Here is a 27,850-nt window from a genome sequence, read left to right as displayed (position 1 = left end):
CATATATAGCACGTAATGATAATATATAACACATTTATGACATATAACACGTAATGATAATATATAATATGTATTACATATATAACACAATTATGACTTATAAAACACATATGATAACATATAACACATTTACGACATATAACACGTAATGATAATATGTAACACATTTATGATATATAACACGTAATGATAATATATAATATGTATTACATATATAACACAATTATGACTTATAAAACACGTAATGATAATATATAACACATTTATGACATATAACCCGTAATGATAATATATAATATGTATTACATATATAACACAATTATGACTTATAAAACACATATGATAACATATAACACATTTATGACATATAAAATGTAATGATAATATGACATATAACACGAAATGATAATATATAAAACATGTATGACATATTTTACACAATTATGACTTATAATACACATATGATATCATATAACACATTTACGACATATGAAATGTAATGATAATTTATAAAAAATGTATGACATAACACGTAATGTTAATATATAACACATTTATCCCTCCCACTGTCTTTATGGGTGACGTCGCGAGGAAAGTTGACCATTGAGCAGGATTGATGGTTTATCTCTTGAGGTCCATGTGGCAGGGGTGAGGTGGTGCTCACTCCTCACCCCTGCCACAAGTACCCAATGGTCAACTTTCATCGCGGGGTCACTCATAAGAACAGTGGAAGGGATAACACATTGATGACGTAACACGTAATGATAATATATAACACATTTATGACATAAAATGTAATGATAATACCAAGATCTGGTCTTGGTATTATTCATGTTAATGTGAGAAGTCTTCTCCCTAAATGATATGTTCTCAATATGGATAAACTCAACAAGTGCAGATATCTTAGTGGTATCAGAATCATGGCTAAAATAATCTATCAAAGACAATGACATCAATATTGATGGCTATAATGTTTTTGTGCGGATCGAGAGAAAAAAGGTGGAGGGGTGGCCATGTATGTCAAGCACTGTTTTACAGCTAATGTAATTTTATTAAAATCTGTGAGCAAAGAACTGGAATTTCTAGCCATTGATGTTGAAATATCTAAAGATCAGCACATCATGGTGGTGGGATGTTAGACCCCTGTGTTGCATTTTTAATCTTACTTTGAAAACAAATAAAATACCTAAAGATTGGAAATCTGCATTTGTTCTGCCACTTTTTAAAGGTGGAGACCCAAGTAACTTAAATAATTATAGGCCTATTTCAACGCTCTCTGTAGTGGCTAAGATACTTGAATCTCTAGCCAATGATCAAGTAAAGATTTTCCTTACATCAAACTCTATACTATCTGAATCTCAGTCAGGGTTCAGAAAGAAACATAGTGCCACCACAGCAACCATGAAAGGTTTGAATGATTTTACTGAAGCTCTTGACAATAAGCAATGCTGTCTTGCACTTTTTATTGATTTTACAAAAGCATTTGATACTGTTGACTATTCCATCTTGATTGATCGACTTGTAGAAATTGGCTTTTCTAACCAGGCTGTAGGATGGTTTAAAAAGTACTTATCAAACAGGACCCAAGTTGTACAGCTAGATGGTGCTGTTTCTGAGGAACTTCAGCTGTATAAGGGAGTCCCACAGGGATCAATTCTTGCAAAAATGCAGATGATAGTTATTTACTGTTCTGCCCCAAACTCTACAAAGGCATTTCATGGTCTTCAATCAGCATTTGATCAAGTGCAAGAACAATTGTGCCATTTGTGGCTTGTACTAAATGCTGATAAAACTAAACCTATGTTTTTCTCTCAGTCAAAAAGAAAAACTGAGAATAGGTCAATTTCTACTGGTCTAGGTCATCAGATTGAACTAGTTTCTAGTTCTAAATATCTGGGTTTCTTAATTGATAAGTTATCTTTTAAGCTTCATATCCAGTATTTCACAAAAAAGTTGAGATTTTTATTAGGATTTTATTACAGAAATAAATCTTGCTTTTCTTTTACAGTAAAAAAGAGGTTAGTAGAATCAACATTTATGTCTGTAATAGACTATGGAGACATCTTGTACATGAATGCCCCTGTGCACTGTTTGAGCATGTTGGACAGTGTGTATCATAGTGCCTTGCGCTTTATAACGAACTGTCGGCCTCTTACCCATCATTGTTTGTTATATTCAAAAGTGAATTGGTCTTCATTGCGGGTACATCGACTCATTCATTGGTATGTTTTTATTTATAAAGCTGTATGTGGATATTTGCCTTTTTTATTTATCATGTCTTTTATCAAGAAAGCAGAATCAGCTTAGCCTCCGCTCAAGTGAACTTTTGCAATTTGTTGTTCCTAAGGTTCGCACAGAGCTGGGAAAGACGACTTTTAGCTTTGCTACTCCATCTACATGGAATTCACTACAGAAAGATCTAAAAATCAAGGATTTGGTTTCCTTGAGTGGATTTAAGACTCTGATTAGGTTATTGGAATCCAGACTATCAGTGTGTTCATGTTTTAATTGAGTTTTTGTGGAAATGTATTTAAATGTGAATGTATTAATGTTGTAAATTGTGCTGCTGCTCTGTTTGTCTTGGCCAGGTCTCCCTTGCAAAGGAGATCTTGTATCTCAATGGGACCAACCTGGTTAAATAAAGGCAAAATAAAATTAAATAATTAATATATAACACATTAATGACATATAAAACGCAATAATATATAACACATTTATGACATAACATGTAATGATAATGTATAACACATTTATTGAACCGTCACCTTATCGTGGTGGAGGAGTTTGAGCGCCCTAATGATCCTAGGAGCTATGTTGTCTGGGGCACTTTGTGCCCCTGGTGACAAATTGGTCTTAGGTGAAGGGTGAGACAAAAGAAGGTTCAGAGGATCTTTCATGGTTGAACTATCAAGGAGTCGGAGTACCAAGCCCGGAGGGTTACCATGGTCCCACCCTGGAGCCAGGCCTGGGGTTGGGGCCCGTGAGCAAGCGCCTGGTGGCCGGGCTTTCACCCATGGGGCCCGGCCGGGCCCAGCCCGAACCGGATACATGGGCTCATCCAACTGTGGACCCACCACCCGCAGGAGGAACATGAAGGGTCCGGTGCAGTGTGGATCGGGTGGCAGACTGAGGCGGGAGCCTTGGCGGTCCGATCCCCGGACAAGGAAACTGGTTTTTGGGACATGGAACGTCACCTCGCTGGCGGGGAAGGTGCAGGAGCTTGTGGCGGAGGTTGAGCGGTACCGGCTAGATATAGTCGGACTCACCTCGACACATAGCATTGGCTCTGGAACCCAAGCCCTTGAGAGGGGTTGGACACTCTCCTTTGCTGGAGTTTTTCCGTGTGAGAGGCGGAGGGCTGAGATTGGCTTTTTGTTAGCCCCAAGACTCACTGCCTGTGTGTTGGGGTTTACCCCGGGGGACGAGAGGGTAGCTTCCTTGTGCCTTCGGGTCGGGGAACGGGTCCTGACTGTTGTTTGTGCTTATGGGCCAAATATCAGTTCAGAGTACCCACCCTTTTTGGAGTCCCTGGGATGAGTGCTAGATAGTGCTCCATCAGGGGACTCCATTGTCCTGCTGGGGGACTTCAGTGCTCACATGGGCAATGACAGCATGACCTGGAGGGGTGTGATTTGGACGAAAGGCCCGCCTGATCTGAACTCGAGTGATGTCTCGTTATTGGACTTCTGTGCAAGCCGCAGTTTGGCCATAACGAACACCATGTTCGAACATAAGGATGCCCATCGGTACACTTGGTACCAGGGCAGCCTAGGTTGCAGGTCGATGATAGACTTTGTAGTCGTATCATCTGACCTGCGGCCGTATGTTTTGGACACCCGAGTGAACTGATCACCACCTGGTGGTGAGTTGGATCAGATGGCAGGGGAAGATGCTGCGTAGACCTGGCAGACCCAAATGCATAGTGAAGGTCTGCTGGGAACATCTGGCAGAAGAACCTGTTAACACGGTCTTCAACTCCCACCTCCGGCAGAGCTTTGACCGCGTCCCGAGAGCAGTGGGGGACATTGACTCCGAGTGGGCCTTGTTCCACTCTGCAATTGTTAAGGCGGCTGTTGCTAGCTGTGGTCACAAGGTGGCCGGTGCCAGTCGTGGTGGCAACCCACGTACCCGCATGAACATTTACATTGGTTGATTCTCACTGAAGTCATCAAAACAAGGAATATGAACACAAGTAAGTTATGCATTTAACATATATATATATATTTGTGCTATTTTCTTCAAACACAAAAAGCCACCCTTTGCTCTGATTACTTCTTTGCACACTCTTGGCATTCTCTTGATGAACTTCAAGAGGTAGTTCTTCAAGACTGTTGGAAAACCATTTCAGGTGGATGTGTGGTGTTTTAGGAAAGATGTGAAGTCTGGGATTACAAAAATAATCTGGCTGAATTTAGTGACATTCCATTAGTTATCAATTAATCATTTCCCATCCAACGCCAGGATGCAGAGCCTACTATACCAGTGATGAGAGCTCCTGGGAGATCCAACTGGCAAAGAAAAGTTGGTCTCAACGAGACTGAGGAGTGGTTGAGTCCCCTCAGTCTCAAATGTTGGTCTTCTGGGGTATTCAAAGGTCAAAGGTCCCTTGAATACAGCTCAACTGGTCTGAGGATACTCTCTGGTATCTCTTGGTTTGCTTCTGCTGTAGGCTGACGGGTTGGTTAGCGTCTGATGAAGTTGTTGCAGGTTAAAACAAATAATGGTTGTTTGGTTCTGAGAAGGGTGGTTTTCTGCCACTAAAAGTGTTCTGTTGTACCATCTGGCTTGATCCCACAACAGCTGTTCCATTAGCATTTTGGCTGAAACTTTTAGAATAGAGTGTGTTTCTAACTTTTAAGGTCTGTGTTGGACCAATCAGAGACCAGGCGAAAGTAGGAGCTGTTAACTTCTTCTGTCATACATATTTTCCTGAGAGACTTATAAGGGACTATTTCACTTACTATCGTGGTACAAGTATAATATAACTGTAATTGTTAACATACTGATATTACTATGTGACACGACTGGAAGTAAAATCATCATTAACTCATCAAGTAGATTCATTTTGCTGTATTTAAATCACAACACACCCTATAGGTGTTATAATTGTAAGTCGTTTTGGATAAAAGCATCTGCCAAATAAATAAACATAAACATATTTAAATCTGAAAGAATGCATTTCAACAATAAACTGTTATTTAGATTCAATCATTACTTTGAAGCAATCAAGTCTTATTAAATTCACTTTAGATGAAATACTCATTGCTCTATGATTGTAATTAATCTAAACAAAAAATATTTGTGTAGAAAGCTTGTGATCCTTTTATTAAAGTTAAGAGTCCTGTCTTCTCCTGGAGACGTCTTGTAACCTGGAGCAGAGACAGGAAGCAGGAGAGGAGCTGTGTTACGGCACTTCCCCATGCCATTGCTGGCTTGTGGAGAGATGGTGATAAACACAGCATTTGTTTTGGTTTAGAGAGCACACTGTTTCTGATGGCTGATCATCTTTGGGCATTAACGTGTCTTTCATGTCTATAACACGTATGTCATACATAACACACATATAACACATATTTGATATTGACACATCTTAACTAACCTCACAAAGGTTTCCCTTCAATATTTGACCAGAAGTAATAAAACGGACCTTTTGGTTACAGAAGTGTACGCACTTGATTACAGACAGCAGATCTCTGGGACAGAGGCCTAATGTCTGTGGTTAAACTTTTCCACTGTGAGTTCACCTGAAGAATGGAGCTTCAGAGGTGGCTGGGCTAACTCGCCCGTTCTACCATCATTACATGATTGTTTATGAGAACATTTCTTGCAATTGTTTAGTGAATTTTGTTTATGTACCGGTGATAAATATCGAAGAATCCCATTCCTTTTTTCTTTAATCAAATCAATATAATTAGGAGCTGCAAAACTGATCAGTCAGTTTTAGTTTTTGACATCTCACACAAGGTGCAGACTGATCATTTGAGCAATTGTGGGATTACGGGACAGCTGGCGTTTACTGTGATGGCTCGGTGCCCGGGGGTTGGGCCATCCTTCCATCCATCCATCGCTCTCTCTCCTCCAAGCTCCTCATGCAGATCACAGCTCTCGTGTCTTCCTTTGCCTGTCGGCAGAAGTCTTGACGGCCTGAATGAAGCTGTACACTCAGCTCTCTCAACATGAAAGCAGACTCTTCTTGCTTTTGTACCAGCGAGCACACACGCCCAAACTTCCCAGTGACCGCTCTCTGTTCCCACAGGATTAACCGCTTCCAACTACACGGGAGTCGGGGTTGGGGCTGTGATGAATGGGCAGATTTGAAGAACGGCAGCGTTTCTAAACTGTGCTAACAAGTTCTGAAGAAGAAAGCTTCTCGGTCCTGAGTGATGAGGTAGAGGAGGGAAGCTGATGAAGCATTCTGGAGCATGTCTGCTGCAGGACTTTGACGCTAACACCAATTTGATGCTACAATAAAAATGTTTCCATGTGATACATTTTTTTGACGTAATGATTTTTAAGCAAAACAATTAGAAGTATTTTTTTTATTTTAATAACAAATAATGTAATTTTGTGTTTTTATCCCTTAAAAATCAGGTAAATCTATTATTTCCTGTTTATTATGTGTATTCATAGAAAGTTTCCATGACTTTCTCTTAGACTTTCTGCTCCCTGGGTTTTTCCTTTTTTTTCCTGTGCTATTATTTTTGGCTTTAGAGAGTTGGAAGCGCGTCGTCGGGAGCTGAGCAGAGTTGTTGGTACTCGAGGCGCAGCGGTCAGAGGCTGAATCACTGAAGGCTTTTATATGAACAACTCATTAACAGACAACCTCCACGCTTCTCCCCTCCGGCTGTTGCGAGTGCCGTTTGGAGAGGCTGCTTTTCTCTTTCAGCTCCGCAGAGAATGCCCAGAAAGTCAAGGCTGGTTGCTCTGAGTACTGATTGCATTTTTTCTCTTTTTCACCGGAGTGCCTACTCACACAAAGGCGAGGGGGAATGGAAGCTTAAAAAACATTAATGAAGCATTCAACTAACATTTTTCTCTCCTTCCACTGCTGGCTGGGTGTGTTGTGATGAAGCAGCGTAGCTATGTGCTTGATGAGTGGATTTGTGTGGTTATGATGGAATTTGTTTCTGATTCATAGGTTTATTTAGTTAAAACAAGTTAGTAGGACTAGTAAAATGAGATGGGAGCCAGCAGCTTCATGTTTTGTTGCTGTTTGAAGCACTTTTCTTATGAATGTGTGTGTTGCTGCAGACTCACGGCTGGTGCAGAGTTAGAAATGTTTTTGTTTGCTTTGTGGAGGTATTCATGTGTATGTGCCAAAAAGCCATCAGCATACCAAACACTCCATTCCATTGGCAACAGTTATTGTTCAACATCACACATTCCCAGATGCCTGAAAAGATGTTAAAATTATTTTGAAGTGTAAGACTAAGGGGACCTCTCATGTAATACCTTCATTAATCAGAAATTCTGCACAAATGTGGAAGAATAAAAAAATAAATCAAAAACAGGATCCAGCTTATAAATAATATTTTTAGTTCTATTTTAACATGTTCACTTTATTGTTTTGTTTTATGATTCCATTAAAATCGTGTTGTGCATGCCATGGGAATTATGAGAAACCTATGACATTGATAATAAACTTTATAAATTTTACTTCATTAACGCAATAGAAAAAGAGAGCCGGGCTTCCTTTTTGATTGTTGTTTTGGTTAAATGGGGGAAATAATTTAGTTGGAGAGCTTATTAGAATTAAAGTGGATGTGACGTAATTTAAACGATACTCATGCCGTTGCTGTTCCACTGAAACAGATTGTGTCGTCCTGCTCTGTGGTGGGACGGCTGGGTTTATGGGCCATGAGAGCGATGACAAACTAATATCAATGCATCCCACAGTCCCCACCATCATTGTTGTTGTTGTTGTTGTTGTTTTTCTCAGGCCTGATGGAATGGGAACCGTAACCGTGGAGGAGAAGGAGGAGTTTGAGTCCGTCAGAAGTCGACTCATGGCTTTGCTGGAGAAACAAATCACACATTTTAGGTATGAACACGGATGTCTGAAGTTTTGTGAAACATTTGGCTCCATGTAGAGGAGCCGAGTGTTGGGAGGGTTTGGTGATGTTGTGGAGGGCTGCAAACACACACAGTCTCCTGTCATTGGTTTCATTTAAACATTGTTCTGCTGCAAACCTTTTGTTTAGTGCAGGGCTCACCAGCCCGGTGCCCACAGGAACCATATGGGGCCCACAGGCCTTTTCTCCAATATTCACAAATACCGTAAAATAGATTTAAAAACTACCCTCGTTAAAACAACATTAACATATCTAAATCACACATGAAGTTTAGTTTAACTGTGTGTCAGCCTGGTAGCCCTTTGAGTGGCTCAGTACCCATGAAGTAGCTCTCAGCTTCACAAAGGTTGGTGATCCCTAGTTTAGTGTAACATCTGGATTCCTGAAGCAGACCTCCTCTCCTCAGCTCACCGTCATGTGTCTTCTTATGGTACGATGACAGATGATAATGTGAAACATAACATTTCAATTTCACCATTAACATGACCTAATGAATATTTATTTATCCTAAACATAAATCACAGATAAAGAGCTACCATTATGTTTCCTTGACTTGATGAAATCAAGCAGTTGGGGTATTTTTAGCCCCATCAGTGGAGCACAACAGGTGCAGAGCACACATCTACAGTGGCTGCTGAAGCCTGCTAGCATCTGTGTCTTGCCATTCAGCCTCGCCGCCACAGTGTGAACTTATTGTGAGCATGGTGTGAAAGCGGCAGCCCAGGGACCTTGAGCATCACTCATCTGAATGGACCTGTACAATTAACTAACCTGAAGCTTGGTGCTTTAAACTCTTCACGCCTGAGAGGGGCCCTCCATCTGGCCCTAGGACAGACAGGAGGGGCCAGTTAGGGCCCCCCAAGGGGGGTTGAAATACACGACTCATTACAAAACATCTCAACATGAAGCTAATGCTGGCAAACAATGTTTGGATCATGCTAACGTCCCTCAAGACAACAGCCAAGTTTCCTCTAAGAATGAACTAACAGGTAAAACTGGTTTAATCACCAGGCGGCGATCTATTTTGACTACATTATGTAGCGTTTGAGCAGTACTCACCTGTCCCAAACTATTACTAGTGTAACATACTAGTGGTCAAATTTTCAACAACAAATTGACCAGAAATTAACTTTCATTTGCAGACACAAACACACCGTCTGCTTGGCCCAAAACAAGAACTGTGCTCCAGTCCTGAGACATAACGTTCTCAGTCAAGGTCTCATGCAGCCAAAACTTCTGCATCCTCACTCTGAATAAAGTTCAAACTCTTCAAAATCCCTAAGTGACTTTACAACTTATAGGTTGAAATAATCAAATGAGTTGAATGAACAAGATGTTTAAATCAAATCTGTGAATAATTTGTGCTTTAATCAGTGACGGCTTCAAAATGAATATCTTTCTTGCAATGATCCATTTCAGATCTTAACTACTCCAGGTCATTATGTGTTGATTTAACAAGTTAATCTCTCGGTATACCCATACACATTATAATGAGATAATTATTAATGTTTAACATCCACCTCACAGAAGTGTTTAAACATTCTCATTCAACGTGTTTCCATTATTTTCACGACCGTTTACATTGGTAAATTCTCACTGAAGGCATCAAAACTATGAAACGCCTGAGAGGGGCCCTCCATCTGGCCCTAGGGCAGACAGGAGTTATGTATTCAACCAATAAATTTGAAATAACTAAAAACATGTTTTATATTCTGTTTTCTTCAAAATAGCCACCCGTTTGCTCTGATGACTGCTTTGTACACTCTTGGCATTCTCTCGATGAGCTTCCAGAGGTAGTCACCTGAAATGGTTTTCCAACAGTCTTGAAGGAGTTCCCAGAGGTGTTTCGCACTTGTTGGCCCCTTTTTAAACGGTCATGGTCATGAAAATAAAGACAACACATTGAATGAGAAGTGTGTCTAAACTTTTAGCCTGTATTATATGTATGGATGTATGTATGTATGGATGGATGGATGGATGGATAGATTTATTTATAATATATGTGTGTGTGTGTGTGTGTGTGTGTGTGTGTGTGTGTGTGTGTGTGTGTGTGTGTGTGTGTGTGTGTGTGTGTGTGTGTGTGTGTGTGTGTGTGTGTGTGTGTGTGTGTGTGTGTGTGTGTGTGTGTGTGTGTGTGTGTGTGTGTGTGTGTGTTATAAACGCAACACTTTTGTTTCTGCTCTGATTTTTTATGAGATGGACTTAAAGATCTAAAATTCATTCCAGATACACAATATCACTATTTCTCTCAAACATTGTTCACAAATCAGTCTAAATGTGTGATAGTGAGCACCTGTGCTTTGCTGAGATAATCCATCCCACCTCACAGGTGTGCCACATCAAGATGCTGATCTGACATCATGAGTAGTGCACAGGTGTACCTTACACTGCCCACAATAAAAGGACACCCTGGCGTTTATATTTTTGTTGAGTATATATATATATATATATATATATATATATATATATATATATATATATATATATATATGAGAGAGCATTAAATGTTTAACTAAGTGGTGTTTATCTAAGCTCTAAATGAAATCAACTGCTGGATCCGCACCCCTAAAGGTCATAAGGTGTTGCAAGAAAGTTAAAATAACACAAGAGGAGTCTGTACCTTTGTTAGTGCTATAGGAACACTAATGGTTCAGAAGGAACACATCTGCTACATCATCGGGAGTCAACAAGGACAAGTCGAGACGAGCTAGACCAGTGAGAACAAGTGTACGAGACTGATGACATTAAAATGGAATGGTGGTAATAAACGGGTGTTGATTTGTTGTGATCCTATCTGCCTGCTGAGCAATTAAAACAGATGTTTGAGTCTTTGTTCAGTTGCAGCCATTTGGAATTTTGGTGTCTTAATAATAATAATAATAATCAAACTTATATAACACTTGTTTAGGACACTCAAAGATGCTTTCATGCACTCACATTCACACACCGCTAGTGATGGTAAGCTACTGTGTAGCCACAGCCGCCCTGGGGAGGTCTGACAGAGGCGAGGCTGCCATTTGTCGCCGTCGGCACCTCTGACCACCACCAACACAGGCAAGTTGGGTGAAGTGTCTTGCCCAAGGACACAACAGCAGAATACCCCTGGCGGGATGGATCATTCACCCATGCACACACACAATCACACACTGGTGATGATGAGCTGCAAATTAGCCACAGCTGCCATGGATTGCACTGACAGAGGCGAGGCTGCCGATCACGGGCACCGCCGGTCCCTCCAAACACCACCAGCAGGCCGGGGGGGGTGAACCCTCCCCTCTTTTGGGTCACACATTGGTGAAATTCATCTCCGTATTTGATCCATCCGCATGGAGGGGAACAGTGAGCTGCAGCTGTGGCCGCGCTCGCAAACTATTTGGTGCTTTAACTAAGGTGGTAACTTAATACTACCCTTAACTTCTCTGCCACCTTTGCCCCATATTGTTGTCATTTGCAGCTGAAATTAGCAGCACTAGCTAATTAATTGTAGTGCTTCTACTTCAACATGAAACTTTTCCACTTATTTAGGTTTTTCCTTTAAAATATTTCTGCTGAAACACCCATCAAAGGGCATGGCAGCGTAAGGGTTAATAAAGTAGTATTTTTATGTCCCTTTTGTGAAAATGTTGAGAATAGTTAAGATTACACACTCTGGCCCCACTGTGACTAGCTGTTAGCTGATCAATCCGGAGGCTGTTCAAAGAGCAGATGACCTTTTTCATAGAAACCAACCTTTAAAGATCAAATCTTTTAAATGCAACAATAGTAAAACAAGTAAGAATAAAACATGCTTAATGTTCTAAATGGTTATGTTTAGTTTTTTCTTTTTCATTGATTAAAATAAATCCACTGTTCTTCTAAATGTTTTTACAATAAATGCTTCCTTTTATGCTCCTTTGTTCCATATCGAACGCTTTAAAAGATGCTCATGTGCCTTTAACACTTCCACACAACACACACGCATCACTTCTGTTCCTTAATGGATTTTTCTTTTTCTTTTTAAATGAACATCATGAACTTTGACTTTGCTTTTCCGATGTGCTGAATTTTCAAACCAAGTCCTCCCTAATAGTGTTTTTTAATCCATTCAGTTTGATCACGTTTGTTCCTTAGAACAGAACATCTGCCTGTTGGTTTTTGTCTCCGAGATGGCTGACCTGTGTGACCACTTTCCTTTGTTTTTTAAGTACTGTTCACTTGTCAATTAGCAACGTGAAACCTTCATGAACTGCCTCATCTGTGCGCAGACGGAGCTGGAAGTGAGAAAAGCTTCCTTCATCAGAGTAATTAGACAAAAGAAGGCAGCCATCTGTTTGTGCTCACTAACATGTAATGCATGTCTCCTATTCTTCTCCTCTTTTTTTCTTTCCTCCATGGGGATGTCCTTGAGATATGTCTAAATGTGATGCCTGTCTGTGTTTTGCTCCTGCAGGTACTGCTTTCCTTTTGGACGACCAGATGGGGCCTTGAAAGCAACGCTCTCACTGCTAGAAAGGGTAAGTTAGAGGAGCCTCATACTCTCTGAGCTTCATCTCAGGTTTTAATGCCCCTCGTTCTGGGCTCTGCTTCCTTTTTGTGGGAAGGAGCCATTTTCATCATACGTGCTACCAAAAATCATCTGTAAAGAGATCAAATTGACCCTAAAGCCACCGGGCTGTGACTGTTGGCCACAAATGTACAGACAATCAGCAAGACGTTTTCAAAATGGCTTCAAATGTTCTTCACTGTCGCTGCATGCAATTGGACAGAGCTACGACCAATCAGAGCATCGAACAACATGACATATCCCTCACTACAGAAATCTGCCAATGGGGCAGTCCACTAAACAAGGTTGAACATTAAAATGGGTTCTACTACCCCCCAGGGCGCTTCACAACACAATCAGTAATTCACTCATTCACACACTGGAGCCATCGGTCCCTCCAACCACCACCAGAAAGCAAAGTAGGTTAAGTGTCTTGCCCAAGGACAGAACAGCAGCTTTGGCATCGAACCTGCAACCTTCCGATTCCTGGACAACCCGCTCTACCTCCTGAGCTTCTAAATAAAGGATTTAACTACCTCTAGCGGCTGATGTCTCAAAGAAAAGTCCAAGTGTAAATCATCCACAGTCGATACCAAAGCCATTCCAAACCATTCCTGAGCAGACACCATCCAGACCACAGAGGACGGTGGGGGTGTGAGTGACATTTCATTAACCGTGTTAAGGGTTATTTTAGCACATACTGGGTTTGGGTTGGTTTTGAAAAGGAACCGATGCCGTGGATGCTCACTCGGGATTGGTTTGTAGTAAAATGTGTTATTTATTCGATTTTTTTACATTTCTTTTAGGAGGCTCAGCCACTTGAGATGAGCCATCTCGTTTACAAGTGGGTCCTCCATAGAATGTCTCAATGAGAGTAAACGACTAAGATCACAGACACAATGTTTTCCAAGCAAACCCAACATCATGTGTAACAGACCGTATCCAGTTATTAGTTCCAGTAGAAAGAGCCCGTGATGCTACAGTGTGTAAACCTATGTCATCATGCTGTTTCAGGTTCTGATGAGAGACATCACCACTCCTGTTCCATCAGAGGACATGAAGAAACTGGTCCAAAAGTGTCTGGAGAAGGCAGCTCAGATCAACTACACCCAGCTTATGGATTACGCTCAGATCAAAGGTGACAGCAGATCGCCTGTCGTTTTATTTTAAAGGATGTTCTTTTTAACAAACGTTTCTTCTTGTCTAGGGAGTTTTCTGTTCTTATCCTCAGCTGCCTGTATCCTCCCCGGATGCTAATGCTAAGTTAGCACTTGGTCATCTGCTAACTGCTATACATAAACAACAGAATGAACACCCTGACTGCATTCATATTCATATATGCTGGTGACTTTAACCATGCTGATCTTAAAGATACTGGCCAGACTCTGCTTGAAATGTGTAGAAATTCAGTGTAACTTTACCATCTATATGAATAATTGTGTTCAGTGTTTCGTTTTATTAGAGAATTTTGTCATAAATCATTATGAAAATCTAAATTCTCTCATTTAAGCAGTGAAGAACTGTATTTTGCATGCTTCACTCAGAGACGTCTTACAGTGGCTAGCTTTTGGTGCTACTCCATGATTAGCTGTATTTTGTTCAGCGTAGTGTTCTCAAAGATTATGGATGAATGTGTTTGCAGCTGCAGCAAAAGGGTTGAGCTGTGCTTAAGTCTGAGTCCTACATGCATTTCTAGCCAACATAGCAACATTAGCATCCCCACATCCCACCCATGGAGCAAAACACATTACTTTCATGTGACCCAGAGTTTTAAGTCATAGAAACAGTTTGTGAGGAGCATCATGGCGAGCTGGAAGGACAACACTAGCTGCAGTAGGATCAGCTGATGCTCAGACGACAGGGGCTGGTCAGGGCCAAAAGTATTCAGACCCCCATCAGTTTTTCACTCTGTTATATTGCAGACATTTGCTAACATCAAATTCATTTTTTCCTCATTAATGTACACACAGCACCCCATGTTGACAGAAAAAAAACTGAATTTGAGACATTACTGCAGATCTAATTAAATTGACAAACTGAAATATCACATGGTCCTAAGTATTCAGACGCTTAGCTGTGACATATGTATTTATTTATTCTTTATTTAACCAGCAAGGTCCCATTAAGATTAAAAAAGTCATTTTCAAGAGAGTCCTGGCCAAGAGGCAGCAAAATTACAGTTATGTTTCAGCTCCACAGACATGTTGTGTACAAAATTACAGGAGGCCGTTACAACACAGGGGAAACGTCTCAAGGGCTCTCCGTCTGGTTTTAAATGTATTCAAGGAGATAAACTCGGTTAATTTCCAGTTTTCCTGCAGCCTGTTTCATGAAGAAGGAGCAGCGTGTGTGTGGACCACCTCTATGATGTTTCCCTCAAGAGTGGTCACTGAGGGCATACTTAGGCCCTGTCCACACGTAGCCGGGGATCTGCCAAAACGTAGATATTTTTCTACGTTTCGGCCTGTCATCCACACGAAAACGGAGTTTTTTCACACGAAAACGGATCTTTTTAAAAACTCCGGCCAACGTGAAGATCTGCGTTTTCTCCGTTTTGGGTGTCTGCGTGTGGACAGACAAAACCGGAGTTTTAAGGTCCGCAACGTCACTTTCCGCAACAAAAAAATGCTGACATCACGTGTGCGACCTGTGTTTACACTAGCAGACAGCATGGATGCCCTCAGAGCTGCGCTCGCTTTATCAATTGTCCAAGCGCTTTTTTGCTTGTTTGTTTTTGCAAGCAGAATTACTGCTCCTTGCGGAAGACCACAGACGAATGAGTTAGGCGCCATGTTTCATGTTTTGTTGAACTTAAGCAGGAAGACGAAAAGTTACGCTGACTGGATACAATTCGGGGGAAGTACTGCCGCCTACAGGTCTGGCATGTCCTTAACAACGTATTTATCCGGGTACGTGTGGACAGTTTTTTATTTAAACGAGGTGGTGTGGATGCAAGTTTTTGGAGGGGCGGATATTCGTTTTAAAAAAAACGGCTACGTGTGGACTAGACCTTAGAGGTCTGAGTGTCTATCTAACTCAGGTGATTTTTGTTTCTTCTGATCATCCTTGAGATGGACCTACACCTTCATTTGAGTCCAGCTGTGTTTGATTTTACTGATTGGACTTGATTAGGAAAGCCACACACCTATCAATATGAGACCTTACAGCTCACAGTGCATGTCAGAGCAAATGAGAATCGTGAGGTCAAATGAACTGCCGGAAGAGCTCAGAGACAGAATTGTAGCAAGGCACAGACCTGGCCAAGGTTAGAAGAACATATCTGCTGCATTTAAGGTTCCTAACAGAACAGTGACCTCCATAATCCTTAAATGGAAGTTATTTGGGATGACCGGAACCCTTCCTAGAGCAGGCCTTCCAGCCAAACTGAGCTGCTGGTGCAGAAGAGCCTTGGTGAGAGGGATAAAGAAGAATCCAAAGATCACCGTGGCTGAGCTCCAGAGAAGCAGTCGGGAGAAAGTTGTAGAAAGTCAACCATCACTGCAGCCCTCCACCAATCAGGGCTTTATGGGAGACTGGCCTGTTGGAAGCCTCTCCTCAGAACAAGACACATGAAAACCCCTACAATAACAAAGCCAACAACAGAGTGATAAAAGTATTTTAGCATCTGGGAGTTAACTCAGCCTCTCAAGACGTGGAGGCAGCTTTGACCCTTCTTATAAAATCTGTGTTGTTGGACCAGTTCAGTTTACTGTGGAGTTTCTGTGTGGATTGTAGAGGTTTAGTCTAAAGTTTACTCCTGTGGTCAACTGTCCAAATCTCACATTAAGAGTTAAATTGTATTTAATCAATGTTTTGTAATCCTATGTTCATTTTTGTTTGTTTTGTCCTTCTTTGTTGCCTTTGTGTAGAAAATGTGATCTATAAATATAACTGTGTGTGTGTGTGTGTGTGTGTGTGTGTGTGTGTGTGTGTGTGTGTGTGTGTGTGTGTGTGTGTGTGTGTGTGTGTGTGTGTGTGTGTGTGTGTGTGTGTGTGTGTGTGTGTCTCACACAGGCCACACAATCCTAATATCTATATTTTTTTCTAAATATGTCTTTATCGTGTTGGGGAAAAGGTATTTAAGGAATAATTTAATAAAACTTTCTGGGATATAATTTTATGAAAATGTTCTTGCTGCAGCGTGGTGTCATTGGGTCAAGTAGAACATTTCTAATAATGCATTTGTCTCATTGTATGGAAAACCTTCAGTGGACCCTCAGGAAGCAGCAGAGAAGCGGCTGGAGGACATGTTGAGGCTGGGAGAGCTCTGCATGGAAGTCCTGCAGCAGAACGACGAGCACCATTCAGAGGTATCCCTTCAGTCTTGTTTGTTTAGATGTTATTACAAATAACAGAGAATCTCAGACATGTTTCAAAGCAAACTGCAGCTGTAAAATAATACAACTGTTAGCTAAACACAGTGGCAACAGGATATGTTCCATTATTATTTATGCTGTTTCATTTATTTTGATTCACTAACCATCAGTTACAAAAGGGGTTTGCCAGATCTAACCCCTGTGATGTTTCCAGCTCCTGTTAGTTGTTTTTGTTTGTTTGTTTTTGCAGATTAGGTCTCCATTTTTAAACGCTGTTGCAAATCCGTCCCTATGCTGAGCCCATGCTGCTCACACTGACCAAATGAAAAGCTGTTCCTGCGTGTGTGGTAAAGCAGGAGTGACGGCCTGTTTATGTTTCTTGTGACTTTTTCTGCTTTGCTGCTTGTTCCAAGCGTTCGTGTAGAGGTTGGAATCTGTGAATGCGTCAGCTGCTGTCTCGTGTGTGCGTCTTCGCCCACGTGAAAGGATACAAACTCACCAAGTGCAGCAAAAGCACAACAGCTGACTTTAACACGCTGCTGGAAACGGGTTAAAAGGCTAATCGTAGTTTGGTTTAACTCTGATGTGTGTGGCGAGTATTTGTATGGAGTTAATGTACTCTGGTATCTTCTTCATGACTGATGGTTGGATGAAGGAGAGATGGAGGAAGCCAGCAAGGCTTCATCTGCAGTTCTGAGGGTGTTTCCTGTTCTTTCTACACTCCAACGCCCAACACAGTCATGAGATTCAGATTATGATAGAAAAACAAGATCACTTTCAACAGGAAGGAGGCTGTGCTCAGCTGTAGGAGGCGAAGAGAGGAGCTCCATCATCCTCAGGGGGCTCAGAGTAGAGCTGCTCCTCCTTAATGATAGAGGTCTGCTGAGATGATTTGGACATGCGATTAGATGACGACTCATCTGATCTTCTTCAGCCTAAGGACAACTTGGGATCCCCAGGACAAAGTGGAGGTCTGGGTTTTTTGTTGTCTCTGTAACTCTGATGGGTAAACCAAACTCCAGAGGAGTGGTGGGAACACGTTGAGTGAGTTCCCCCTGAGTTTTTCTGTTCCAGTAGGACGAGGAGTCTATCACCATGGTAACAGATGTGGTTTGGTTTGCTCTTTCGCTGGTTGTTGGACATCAGCCCAAACTGTCAGGTGCTTATTGGCTGAAACACGAGCTGATGATGAAGAAACCTGATGAAGAAGAAGCTCAGCTCAGGGTGGAGCAGCAGCTGATTCATGCTTTGTGGATCCTCAGATACAAGCTTACTTTCACACTGACTGGATGTTGGTGAGCTTTGACACCAGCCCAAAGGAGGTCTATCCAAGGGACTTGACTGAGATCCAGACTGAATCCCCATAAATGTCAGGGATATTCAGACGTACGCTTCTGCTGTTTACTGTTTTACACACATGACTAGGGCAGCACTCTATCCCCACCCATGATAGATGTGGTGAAGTTTTTTTTATAACACGATGAAGTTAGAGTTACCTGAGAGTTTATGGATTCATATAAATATAAAGTTTGTTGAACCTAAACTCCCCAGGTAGTTTGGACAGAGTGAGCTTTTACTGGTGAAGATGTCACACCTTCAACGCATCTGCAGAGTTAGGTGTGTGTGTTCCATTTTACTTGGAAAAGGCCGTCTGCACAGATATCATCTGACTTGTTTTCCATTCTTGGACTTTAAACAAGTTGTTTAACTCTGAAGAGAAACTCAGCTGTCTTTTTTTAATTCCGAGTGTCAGCAATGAAAGTTCCTCAAGTCATTTAATCATTTCGTTTATGCTCTTGATCACTTTTTGCATCGTCGCTCGATTTCTTACTTAGCTTCAGTTGGCAGCAGTTGAGTTGAAGTGGCAGATGATGCAGCAAGTGGCAGGACTGCATTAACGTTGTGAGCAGAGACGAGATGAAAACAACGCCCACGGCCCATATGTGCCTGCAGTTTGATGCCAGGGTGTAAAACTGATCAATCATAGGTGTTGAGATGTGGCAGTTTCATCGGCCTTTAGTGGCAGCGAGGCGCTCAGGCATCTGTTTCTGCACTATTAATAACACGCTGCTCTCTGCTGCTGCCATGACAACCAGTGGCTCTCTGCTCCACGCCACACATATGATGTGAACAACAAATTAGAGGCTTTTTGTCAGAGCGACGCCACAAAATTTTCTCCATTAAAATGTAGAAGTTGTAATTGTTTACCTGGATCATGTCAGCCACATAACTTACTGGGTTTTGATGCTGTTCCAACTGATTTGGTGTCTGATCGCTGTGGAGACATTTTATTTAGATTAGGATTAAATTTAGGTTAATTATCTCAAACACATGAATCATCTAGACAGAAGTAGTGAATGTTCCTGTGCTTTTGAACACATTCAGATTGTTTAATATGATCACGGTAACTACATAATTCTGCTTCGGTATGATGTGAAGAACAAGCTGCGGAGGTGAAGAAGCAGCATTTAACAGATGGTTTTTGATTATTGTGTCTTTTCTGTCTCTTATTTCCTTCTGCTTCTGAAAGGTAAGCAAGGTGAGTTTGTTCTTTCCTGTTTGTGTTATTGTGACACTGATCACTGATGCATGCATGTAACTTCTTAAAACAAACTTGAATAAAACTAACTTTGGACATAGTCATAGGTTTGAAATGTGAGGATCTTTTTCCGATAGATGTCATTTCTGAATTTTTGGAGCATCTGGTGTCTGGAGAAGGGCCCAAAGGTCTTCAGGTTACTCTCCAGACCTTAATCCTGATGAGATCTTGGGGTCCATCCTATTGACGACACACAATCGTCTGCCGAACCTCAAGCGTCGTGTTGGGGTTCATGCTGGCCAACGAGGACGGACCTGTTAGAGCGGGGCGTGTCGGTTAGGACCCAGACACAGAAGTGCTAGTGTCGGGTGTAAACAGATGGGCGTTTAAATCTCAGTACACGGAACGCTACGTAGTTCTGTGGATTTAAACTGGAAAGAGAGCTGCTTGGAAGCAGTGCTGAGAGGAAAGCAGCTCGTGGTGTGAACTGGTGAAATAGATGACTGAGCATCGAGATGAGCAATCAAGGCTTTTATGGGCATTCACGATCATGTGATGGCTGATGTCTGACCCATAGATTCCTTAGCAAGGATTTGGAGCAGAAGCTGATTGAAACATGTCAGGGTGAACTGTAGAGGTCTAGAAACAGAAGGATTACCACTGCAGGTGTTTTCCGTTTGCATAATCTTCATTTAATCATCAGGAAAACATCCAAAGTGTGCGAAATGCTTATAAATGTACACCAGTGTGGTGCAGAAAGCTACCATAAGGATTTCTCAGAGTGAAACCAGTCCTCGGGTCCTTCTCCAAACGTTTGGTCATGGCTTTATGCAAACATTCAGATTTTCATGTATATAATGAATGTAGTTTATATTTCACAGATCAGCCTTTACTGAGACACTGCAGGTTCAAGATCCCCTCTCTCTGATCAGAATCATAAATTTCACACAAATCTGCTTCTGTTCGGTGTCAAAGGTCTGAACCGGGTCTAGATGACCACAATCAGATTAGTCAAGCAACCCGTTAAAAGCAGCTGATGTCTAAATGAACAGAGGAAGATGTGAGGCATCTTCACTTGCTGTGACTGCTGGCTGCTTTTAAACCAATAAACCAGCTCCAGATAGTTCGCATGTGTCATGGTGAAAGTAGCTGCCAATTCACTCTATCTAAAGAGCATCAAGGCTCTCCAGCAGACCGAGGTCAGCCTGCTCAAGTGACCTCTAGTAGCGGCGGTTAAAGGACCTCAAAGAGAAAAGTGCAACCAGCTTTGAATCATACTCCGATGTCCTGAGGTCAGTGTTTCTGTTCAAAGGAAGAAGCAGCAGCAGAGATGCAAGACGGGTAAAGAGAAATGGCATGTAGCGCCTTGTGCTCGTGGCCTTGAGGAGTGAATCACCAGGCGTTTCAAATATACCTTTTCAGTCAGCTGCTGTCAACAAACCGTTCTGATCATTCTTTGGTCTTTTAAACTGTTCATTTTCATGTGAAATCACCAGTGTAGGAAAACCATCAACAGGGTTTGTTTTTCGTTTGGAATTTTTAAGGTTTCTAGAGTAAAAGTACTTCACGCTGTAACCGAGACTGGTGTAGGCAGGAAAATAAACATTTAGGAGGCAAGGACGTGAAATAAAAATGTTGTGCATAGAAGTACATTTCGTTTATGTACATAATTACCAGTCTGAGGTCCAGGAAAGTTTTGTAATTCCACCTTAAAAGTACTTGTTAGTGAAAATGGAGGAGGCTTTTTTATAGGACACGTTTGATTTTAGTGCCGTTGTCCTTTAGTTGTGGATTGGCACCATATAAATAAATTGCATTAAGCTGAAGGAGCTACAGTAGCCCTTTATAGAAGGGGACTGAGCCCAGTGTGTTAAATGTCAACACTTGTCTCCACCAGGCATTTTCCTGGTGGCCGGATCTGATGGCTGAGCACGCCGAGGCCTTTCTGTCCCTCTACAGAGTGGACATGGACTCTGTCCTGCAGGTCCAGCCTGTCGACTGCTGGAATAGCTTCCCGTTATTTCAGCTGCTCAACAACTTCCTTCAAGCTGAGCGTAAGTCTTGTTTGAGGTTGTATTTCTTCACAATGGTAAGAGAACAAATCAAATGCTGTATTATCGTCTTTCATTTCAAAGGGAACTACAGCGTTAACTGTGTGCTGTTGGTTTGTGTGCATAAATGATGGAAACACTGGAGGAAGGCTTAACACAAGCATACAAATCAACCTACAAAGTGTGTTCAAAGTACAATGTCAGAAGTATTTATGTATGCAGATGACTGTCAAATCTACTATGTCAACCTAAACTCTTCCACGGTCTGTGTTCAGGAGTGTGTTTTACCAAAATTAAAATGTGTTTTCCTCCAACCTCCTACAAAAAAAACGGTGCTGTTGTCTTCACACCAGAGCCAAGTCCTGACCAACACCTTGACCTGTCCTCACTTGCAGTCAAGCTCAAGCCTTGAACCACCAGCCTGGGTATTAAACGGGATTCAGATCGCACCGTGCTGCCTCAGATAAATTCCACGTTCAAATCTTGTTTCTTTCAATTACGTCGCGTAACTCGTCTTAAGCAGATCCTTAAAAGACCTCACCTGGAGTCGGTCATACAAGCTTTTATCACTTCACAACTAGATTACAGTAGTTCCACTCTGCTAGGTGTAAACAAGTCTGCTTTTTACCGACTACAGAAAGTTCAGAATGAGGCACCAAGAGTTCTCATTTATTCAAACAGGCGTTCTCACATTACACCCATTTTAGCTGATCTACTGTGGCCACTAGCACTCTTTCAGTTAGCCCTTCAAGCCCTAGGCCCCCACCTGCGGGGCCCTAGTTAAGCTTCAAAATTCTCCAGTTTGTTTTTAAATCCACCCACAACCTGGCACCCTCATATCTCACACAGCCTATCACACCCTACAAACCGTCTCATGAACTCAGATCAGCTGACCACCTACATCTGAACGTCCCAAAAGCGGGTTACAAGGCGTGCAGTGAACAAGCTTTAGGTCATGCCGGCCCAAAGCTTTGGAAGGACCTCCTCCTAGTGGTGAGACAGTCCACCTGACTTCTACTTTTTAAGTTGCGTTTTAGGACACATTTTTATAATCTAGTTACTTATTTATGCATCTTAGTTCTTCCTTCTTTGGATCTCTTTGTTTGACATCTAGAGTTTATTCCTTTATTTTGTGTTTTTAAATCTCTTACTTCTTTTTTCTAGTTAAACTTGATGATGAAGGATTGTTTGTGCAGGGTAGTTGTACTTCTGAGGGTAGTCAACTTTAAGTCACTAAGGTAAAGACACCAGCTACTTCTGGGCTGATCACTGGTTCTGAAAGTCTGGTTTGGGACCTTGTGGAGGGTCTTAAACCATTGGGTGGAGGAACTTGAGGATTTCTACAGAAATCAATAAACTTTAAGCAACACTGATAAAGAAAAAGTATCAAAAAACTTGGGATATTTCCCAGTAAAGTACTTCCAGGCCCATGAATGTGTATTGAAGCGAGCGTTGGCGTTTCCACTGCTGTATACTTGCTAAAAGTGACCTTTTCATTGTTACATTTATGAATCATTTTGACATAATTCGGGGCTGCACAGTGGCGCAGTGGTTAGAGCTGTTGCCTTGCAGCAAGAAGGTCCTGTGTTCGCTTCCCAGCCTGGGATCTTTCTGCATGGAGTTTGCATGTTCTCCCTGTGCATGTGTGGGTTCTCTCCAGGTACTCCGGCTTCCTCCCACAGTCCAAAAACATGACCGTTAGGTTGGTTGGTCTGTCCAAATTGTCCTTAGGTGTGAGGGTGTGTGTACATGGTTGTTTGTCCTGTGTGTCTCTGTGTTGCCCTGCGATGGACTGGCTCTCTGTCCAGGGTGTACCCCGCCTGATTGCCCACTGACCGCTGGAGATAGGCACCAGCCCCCCCGTGACCCTACGTGGACAAAGCGGGTTCAGACAATGGATGGATGGATTTTGACGTAATTCCTTTTATTGATTCAGTTTTTATTATTTTTGCCCATTGACTCTTAATTCAGAGCTCTAAAAATGTTTCAGTGATTTTTCTTTAACAACACATTAGGAACATCAGTGCATCTGAAATTCTTTACGGTGCAAAATAAAACAGGAGGGAGAGCTGAGGTCAAGGGAAGACTCCGTCAGTCTTTACTCGCTGTTGTGCACCGATACAAAGTGGGAGCTGCAGATAAAGAACTATCCGGGGATGAAAAGGAGATATTTTGTCAGTTTGTGAATAGAGAACCATCTGGAACATATCCCACAAAGCAACACTCGACGTGATTTCAGGGTTAGGGAAACAGTTTTTGAAGGCCCACTTGTTTTTGTCATCTTTTTTCTTCTTCACACGTCAAGGTCCTGTCATTGTGTGGGAAAACAAAAACCTAAGAAGTGACTGTGGAAACCTCAGATTGATGTTTAACAAACCTCAGCGCCGCACCGCGCCACTTCAGAGTGCTGAAATATTTTCTTCCCCAATAAGCCGAGCCTCACTGCGTACTTTTGATGTGACCGATGGGAGAGAAGGAAAAAATCTGAGCTGAGTGAATTCTCGTGAAGCCGTCGGTCGACTGTGGCGCTTTGTCTCTGGGCCAGTAGAGATCTGGCGAGATGTGAGGCGTTATTTAACATGGCTGATGCCCAAATACTTCAGCCACAGTAACAGACAGGCAGGCAGATAGACAGACAGCCCAAGGGAAATACTGGGAACAAAAAACTTGATTGGTTTCGTAAAGAACCCACAAATCTCTTCTTTGTGGCACATTTCTTATATTTTTTCTAATTACCATCTTCTGTTCATGCTATAATTATTCCAAGTGTCACAACATTAGCTGCCTTGAGTTGGAGAGTAATGAGGCAATAGATGGAGACAAAACACGGACCGAGCAAAAACACACTTCTGTTTGTACAAATGAGGTCCTTCCTCTGGTAATTATGAATAAAGTGAAACAAAAGGGACGGCAGGAATTCCAGTCGGATAAAAAAAACTACAAAAGCGTTTGCCCGTCGATCGCATTAGGATCCCAGTTTTCTTCACTCTTTCTTTTATTTGTAATAATTTAGACCTTTAAAAACAAAACCTGGGTGGGAACAGGCCAGCTGATCTCAGGTGACTCTCATTCAGTTTTTTTGCCCTCCTTCTCTGAGTTGCGCTGCAGATTATTTAAATGCTCACTTGATTGTCAGCATTTGAAGGCGAGTGGTTATGGGGGAGGCAAGTCTCGCTCTCAGGAGGGCGAAAAGGCTAGTGTTAATCATCACGGAGCGCAGCGAGAGGAATTAAAACTAATGAAGTCCTGCGAGACGCGCTTCTACCCAACACTCCTTCCCTTTGTCTCTCCTTGTTGCCGACCAGCTCCTGGCTTCGTCTGGGAGGATTTATTTGTTTCTCTGAAGCCTGCTGGGAGGATTGTCACTGGGATGTGCACGGTGTCACCAACACCCGTCAAATCTAAACCCTGCTGCGGTTTCTAGCTTTTGCTTTACTGATTTATTTAGTTGTTTTTACATATGAGAAGTTCTTCATTTGTGAAATCTGTGCCAGCTTGTCAAGGTCGCTCCCTCACAAAAAGCTGGTTTCCCACCAGATCTGTCAAGTTAAAATATAAAAGCTCTTGATGCAAAATGTGAGCGGCTTTGTTGTTGGAATACCAGTTTTTACGCTTCATTAAAGTCATAATTTGACACGAGTGGAAAGACTTCTGCTGAGTTGCTGAAGTCAGAGGAGTCTATTGTAGGCAAACCCTCAGCAGGTCTTTTATTAGGTAACCCTCAGGGTCGGAGCGCCTTTTACCTTCACAACTTCCTCATTCTTTGTAACTTAGATTCAACAAGGTAGAGAACGTCCATCAGTCTCCTTAATGGATCCATCACCAGCAACCTAAAGCTTGTGTGTATATGAAAGAGCTGAAGAAGTCAACCTGTTATTATTGCATTGATGCATTAAATAAAGCTGACTAATATAAGCATCAGTGCATTTTTTCAGTATTAATTATTTATTCACTTATTTTAAAGGCCTGTTGCTCACTGGCTCCCAACAGTTTGACAGCTCACCAACAGGCTTTCTGCACATGCACGCTAAATGCTGAGCTCCTGGTTTGAGAAAGGACGTCAGGTGTGCAGAAGAGACAGTAAAATGAACCATGTGTGTTACCCCAAAATTCCACTACCTCCGCTCCGGTCCGGTCCGCCCCCGCCTTCCGCAGCCGCTCGCTTCCAAACTCAATTTTTACTGATACCCGCTCTACAACGGCTCCGCTCCGGTGCGGAGACCTGAGGTGGGCAAACAGGCATGCGCGGGATTTTCGAGATCTTGCGATACAGTCCGAGCAATAAACGCGGAAGTTAGATCCAAACACCCGTTGTGTGGGAGAAGCATCGACATGAACTGTTTAATCTGCCCATCATTCGTGTTGAGAGATCAGCAGTGTTTGGATCAACAAAGTGTGACTACTTTAATAGTGGAAACTGTATTTATGGCTTACTTTTGTGCATTTAAAGTTCAGCCGCCATTGATAGTTGTTAAAAGTTGTTAAACCTGTGCATTTGAAACAAAAATGCTTTTTGTTTATCGATTTATTGTGAAATAACGGAAGCTGTGCTTGCTCCTTTTCCTGTTGGGTGGTTGTGATTTCTGTCCATTGACTGCGGAGGTGCTCCTGCGTCCGGCAAAAATAGGATCGATCCTATTTTTGCCGGATGGCGGAACGGTGGGCACGGCCGCAGTAGTGGAACAGCTCTGATTGACTACAACGGGACCGTTTTTGCTGCGGAGTTCGTGCCGGAGCGGAGAGAGTGGAATTTTGGGGTAACTGCGGTGATGAGAGCACATATCTCCATCCATCCAGACTTTATTCATGCTGAGGTTTACTGATGTTTTATATGTTCTTGAACATTTTATTTTGTGGTATCAAAACATTAAAAGTAAAAACAAGTCTTAAAGTCTTAAAACTGTAATTCAAAGAGTAATGGTTACGGAATAAAAAATGGTCGTTCTCACCCAGTCTTGTTTTGGACCCCCACACAGCTCACCTCTGTAATGGATCGTTCCACAAACATCTGCAGGATGTGTTCGTCCCTCTGGTGGTGCGCTACCTCGATCTGATGGAGTCCTCCATTGCCCAGTCCATCCACTACGGCTTCGAGCAGGAGACCTGGCAGCCCGTCAAGTAAGAATGAGCCGAGGTGGCTTTAGCGTTAGATTTTGTGTAAACCTGCTTTGTGGCTAATCTACAGCAAGGAGATGTGCTCAGCCATCACCAGTTAGCTAGCTACCACTGCAAATGCAACACACTAATCACATTTAAGTCAGATTGTCACAATCTGTGTTTCCTACTAGTCACAGCTGACCTTTCTCATTTTTAGACTATTAGAGAATGATTTTAGAGATGATGTTGTGTTTATTCCTCCCACATACACACACATGCAGCACCTAACTGAATATCCAACCAGATCATCAGTGAAATATTCCTGCTCATTGTAGATCTGAGCAATTGATCCAGACTTTTGTGCACGTGTCTTTTCCTTTTATAGCTAATTCTGTGATAGGAAGCTGTTATTGTGGACTGTGTCACTAAACATCTGACAGATTGTAATGCTGGTTGCGGCTCTACTGGAACCCAACCGGACGTGGTTAAAGTTTAAAGTGAGGTCTGACTTTACTATTACCCAGGGTTAGGGTTAGACAACATTGGTCCACATGTATGACACCTATTAGCCCCACTCCTACTTCACCTGCTTTTCTGTCTTTCATTCTTTAAATTTTTCTCCGATTCCTGATCCACCTGGTTCCTGGTTCTGACCTGGCAGGTCGATAACTAACAATCTAGCCAGTGTTCCTCTTCCCAAAGTCCCCAGCCTTCCTCTCACACTGCCCCAGATGCCCCGCTTCTCTGCGCCCACCTGGATGGGACCTCTGTGTGAGAACACGTATGTATGGTTGCACGTGTGTGTGTGTGTGTGTGGGGGGGGGGGGGGGGCATTGCATGTGAACATCATTGAGAAGTGACCAGAATCCATGAACACCAGCTGATGTTGTTAAGAGGAGCAAGACATAACGAAGGTACTATGGGACGTTAAGCCCTCGTGTGACCTGGCTAAAGACGCATCTAATCACGCCTGAAATTGAAAATGAGCATGACGCTAGGCTATAAACACCCAACATCACTGCCGTTTTACAGTTCATAGCCACGCCTCACAGACCTAGGATGCAAAGGGGGCAGCCCTGCATTGTACCTATCAGTGGTTAAATGCATAACCTGACATTCCCTTTCAGTCAACTAACTCGTCATAATGAAGGTATTATGGGACATATCAAAACACGCCATGAGCAGCTATCAAACCTGGGTTGAGAACCACTGTTGTTTTTGGTGGGCAACTTTAGTTTTAGTCTTAGTCGTAG

General features: G+C 42.3%; 1 protein-coding gene across 8 annotated transcripts in view; it reads left to right on the top strand.

Annotated features, from left to right (window-relative positions):
• cadps2 (Ca++-dependent secretion activator 2) overlaps nt 1-27,850 on the top strand; it is a 221,702-nt gene that overhangs the window by 135,247 nt on the left and 58,605 nt on the right. For 7 of the 8 annotated variants that reach the window (XR_008564370.2, XR_008564369.2, XM_054746515.2 and 4 more), the window contains exons 14-20: nt 7,940-8,041; nt 12,502-12,565; nt 13,609-13,732; nt 16,804-16,904; nt 21,347-21,503; nt 26,477-26,618; nt 27,259-27,378. Coding sequence is in view for 6 of the 8 variants with exons in the window: in XM_054746515.2 (XP_054602490.1) it covers nt 7,940-8,041; nt 12,502-12,565; nt 13,609-13,732; nt 16,804-16,904; nt 21,347-21,503; nt 26,477-26,618; nt 27,259-27,378 (810 nt within the window). In the remaining 2 variants the exon portion in view is untranslated. The remainder of the gene's footprint in view (nt 1-7,939; nt 8,042-12,501; nt 12,566-13,608; nt 13,733-16,803; nt 16,905-21,346; nt 21,504-26,476; nt 26,619-27,258; nt 27,379-27,850) is intronic. The other variant, XM_015965641.3, reaches the window with a different exon arrangement.

This window comes from Nothobranchius furzeri, chromosome 14, assembly GCF_043380555.1.
Source record: "Nothobranchius furzeri strain GRZ-AD chromosome 14, NfurGRZ-RIMD1, whole genome shotgun sequence".
NCBI lineage: Eukaryota > Metazoa > Chordata > Actinopteri > Cyprinodontiformes > Nothobranchiidae > Nothobranchius > Nothobranchius furzeri.
This window is presented reverse-complemented; position numbering and strand designations above follow the sequence as displayed.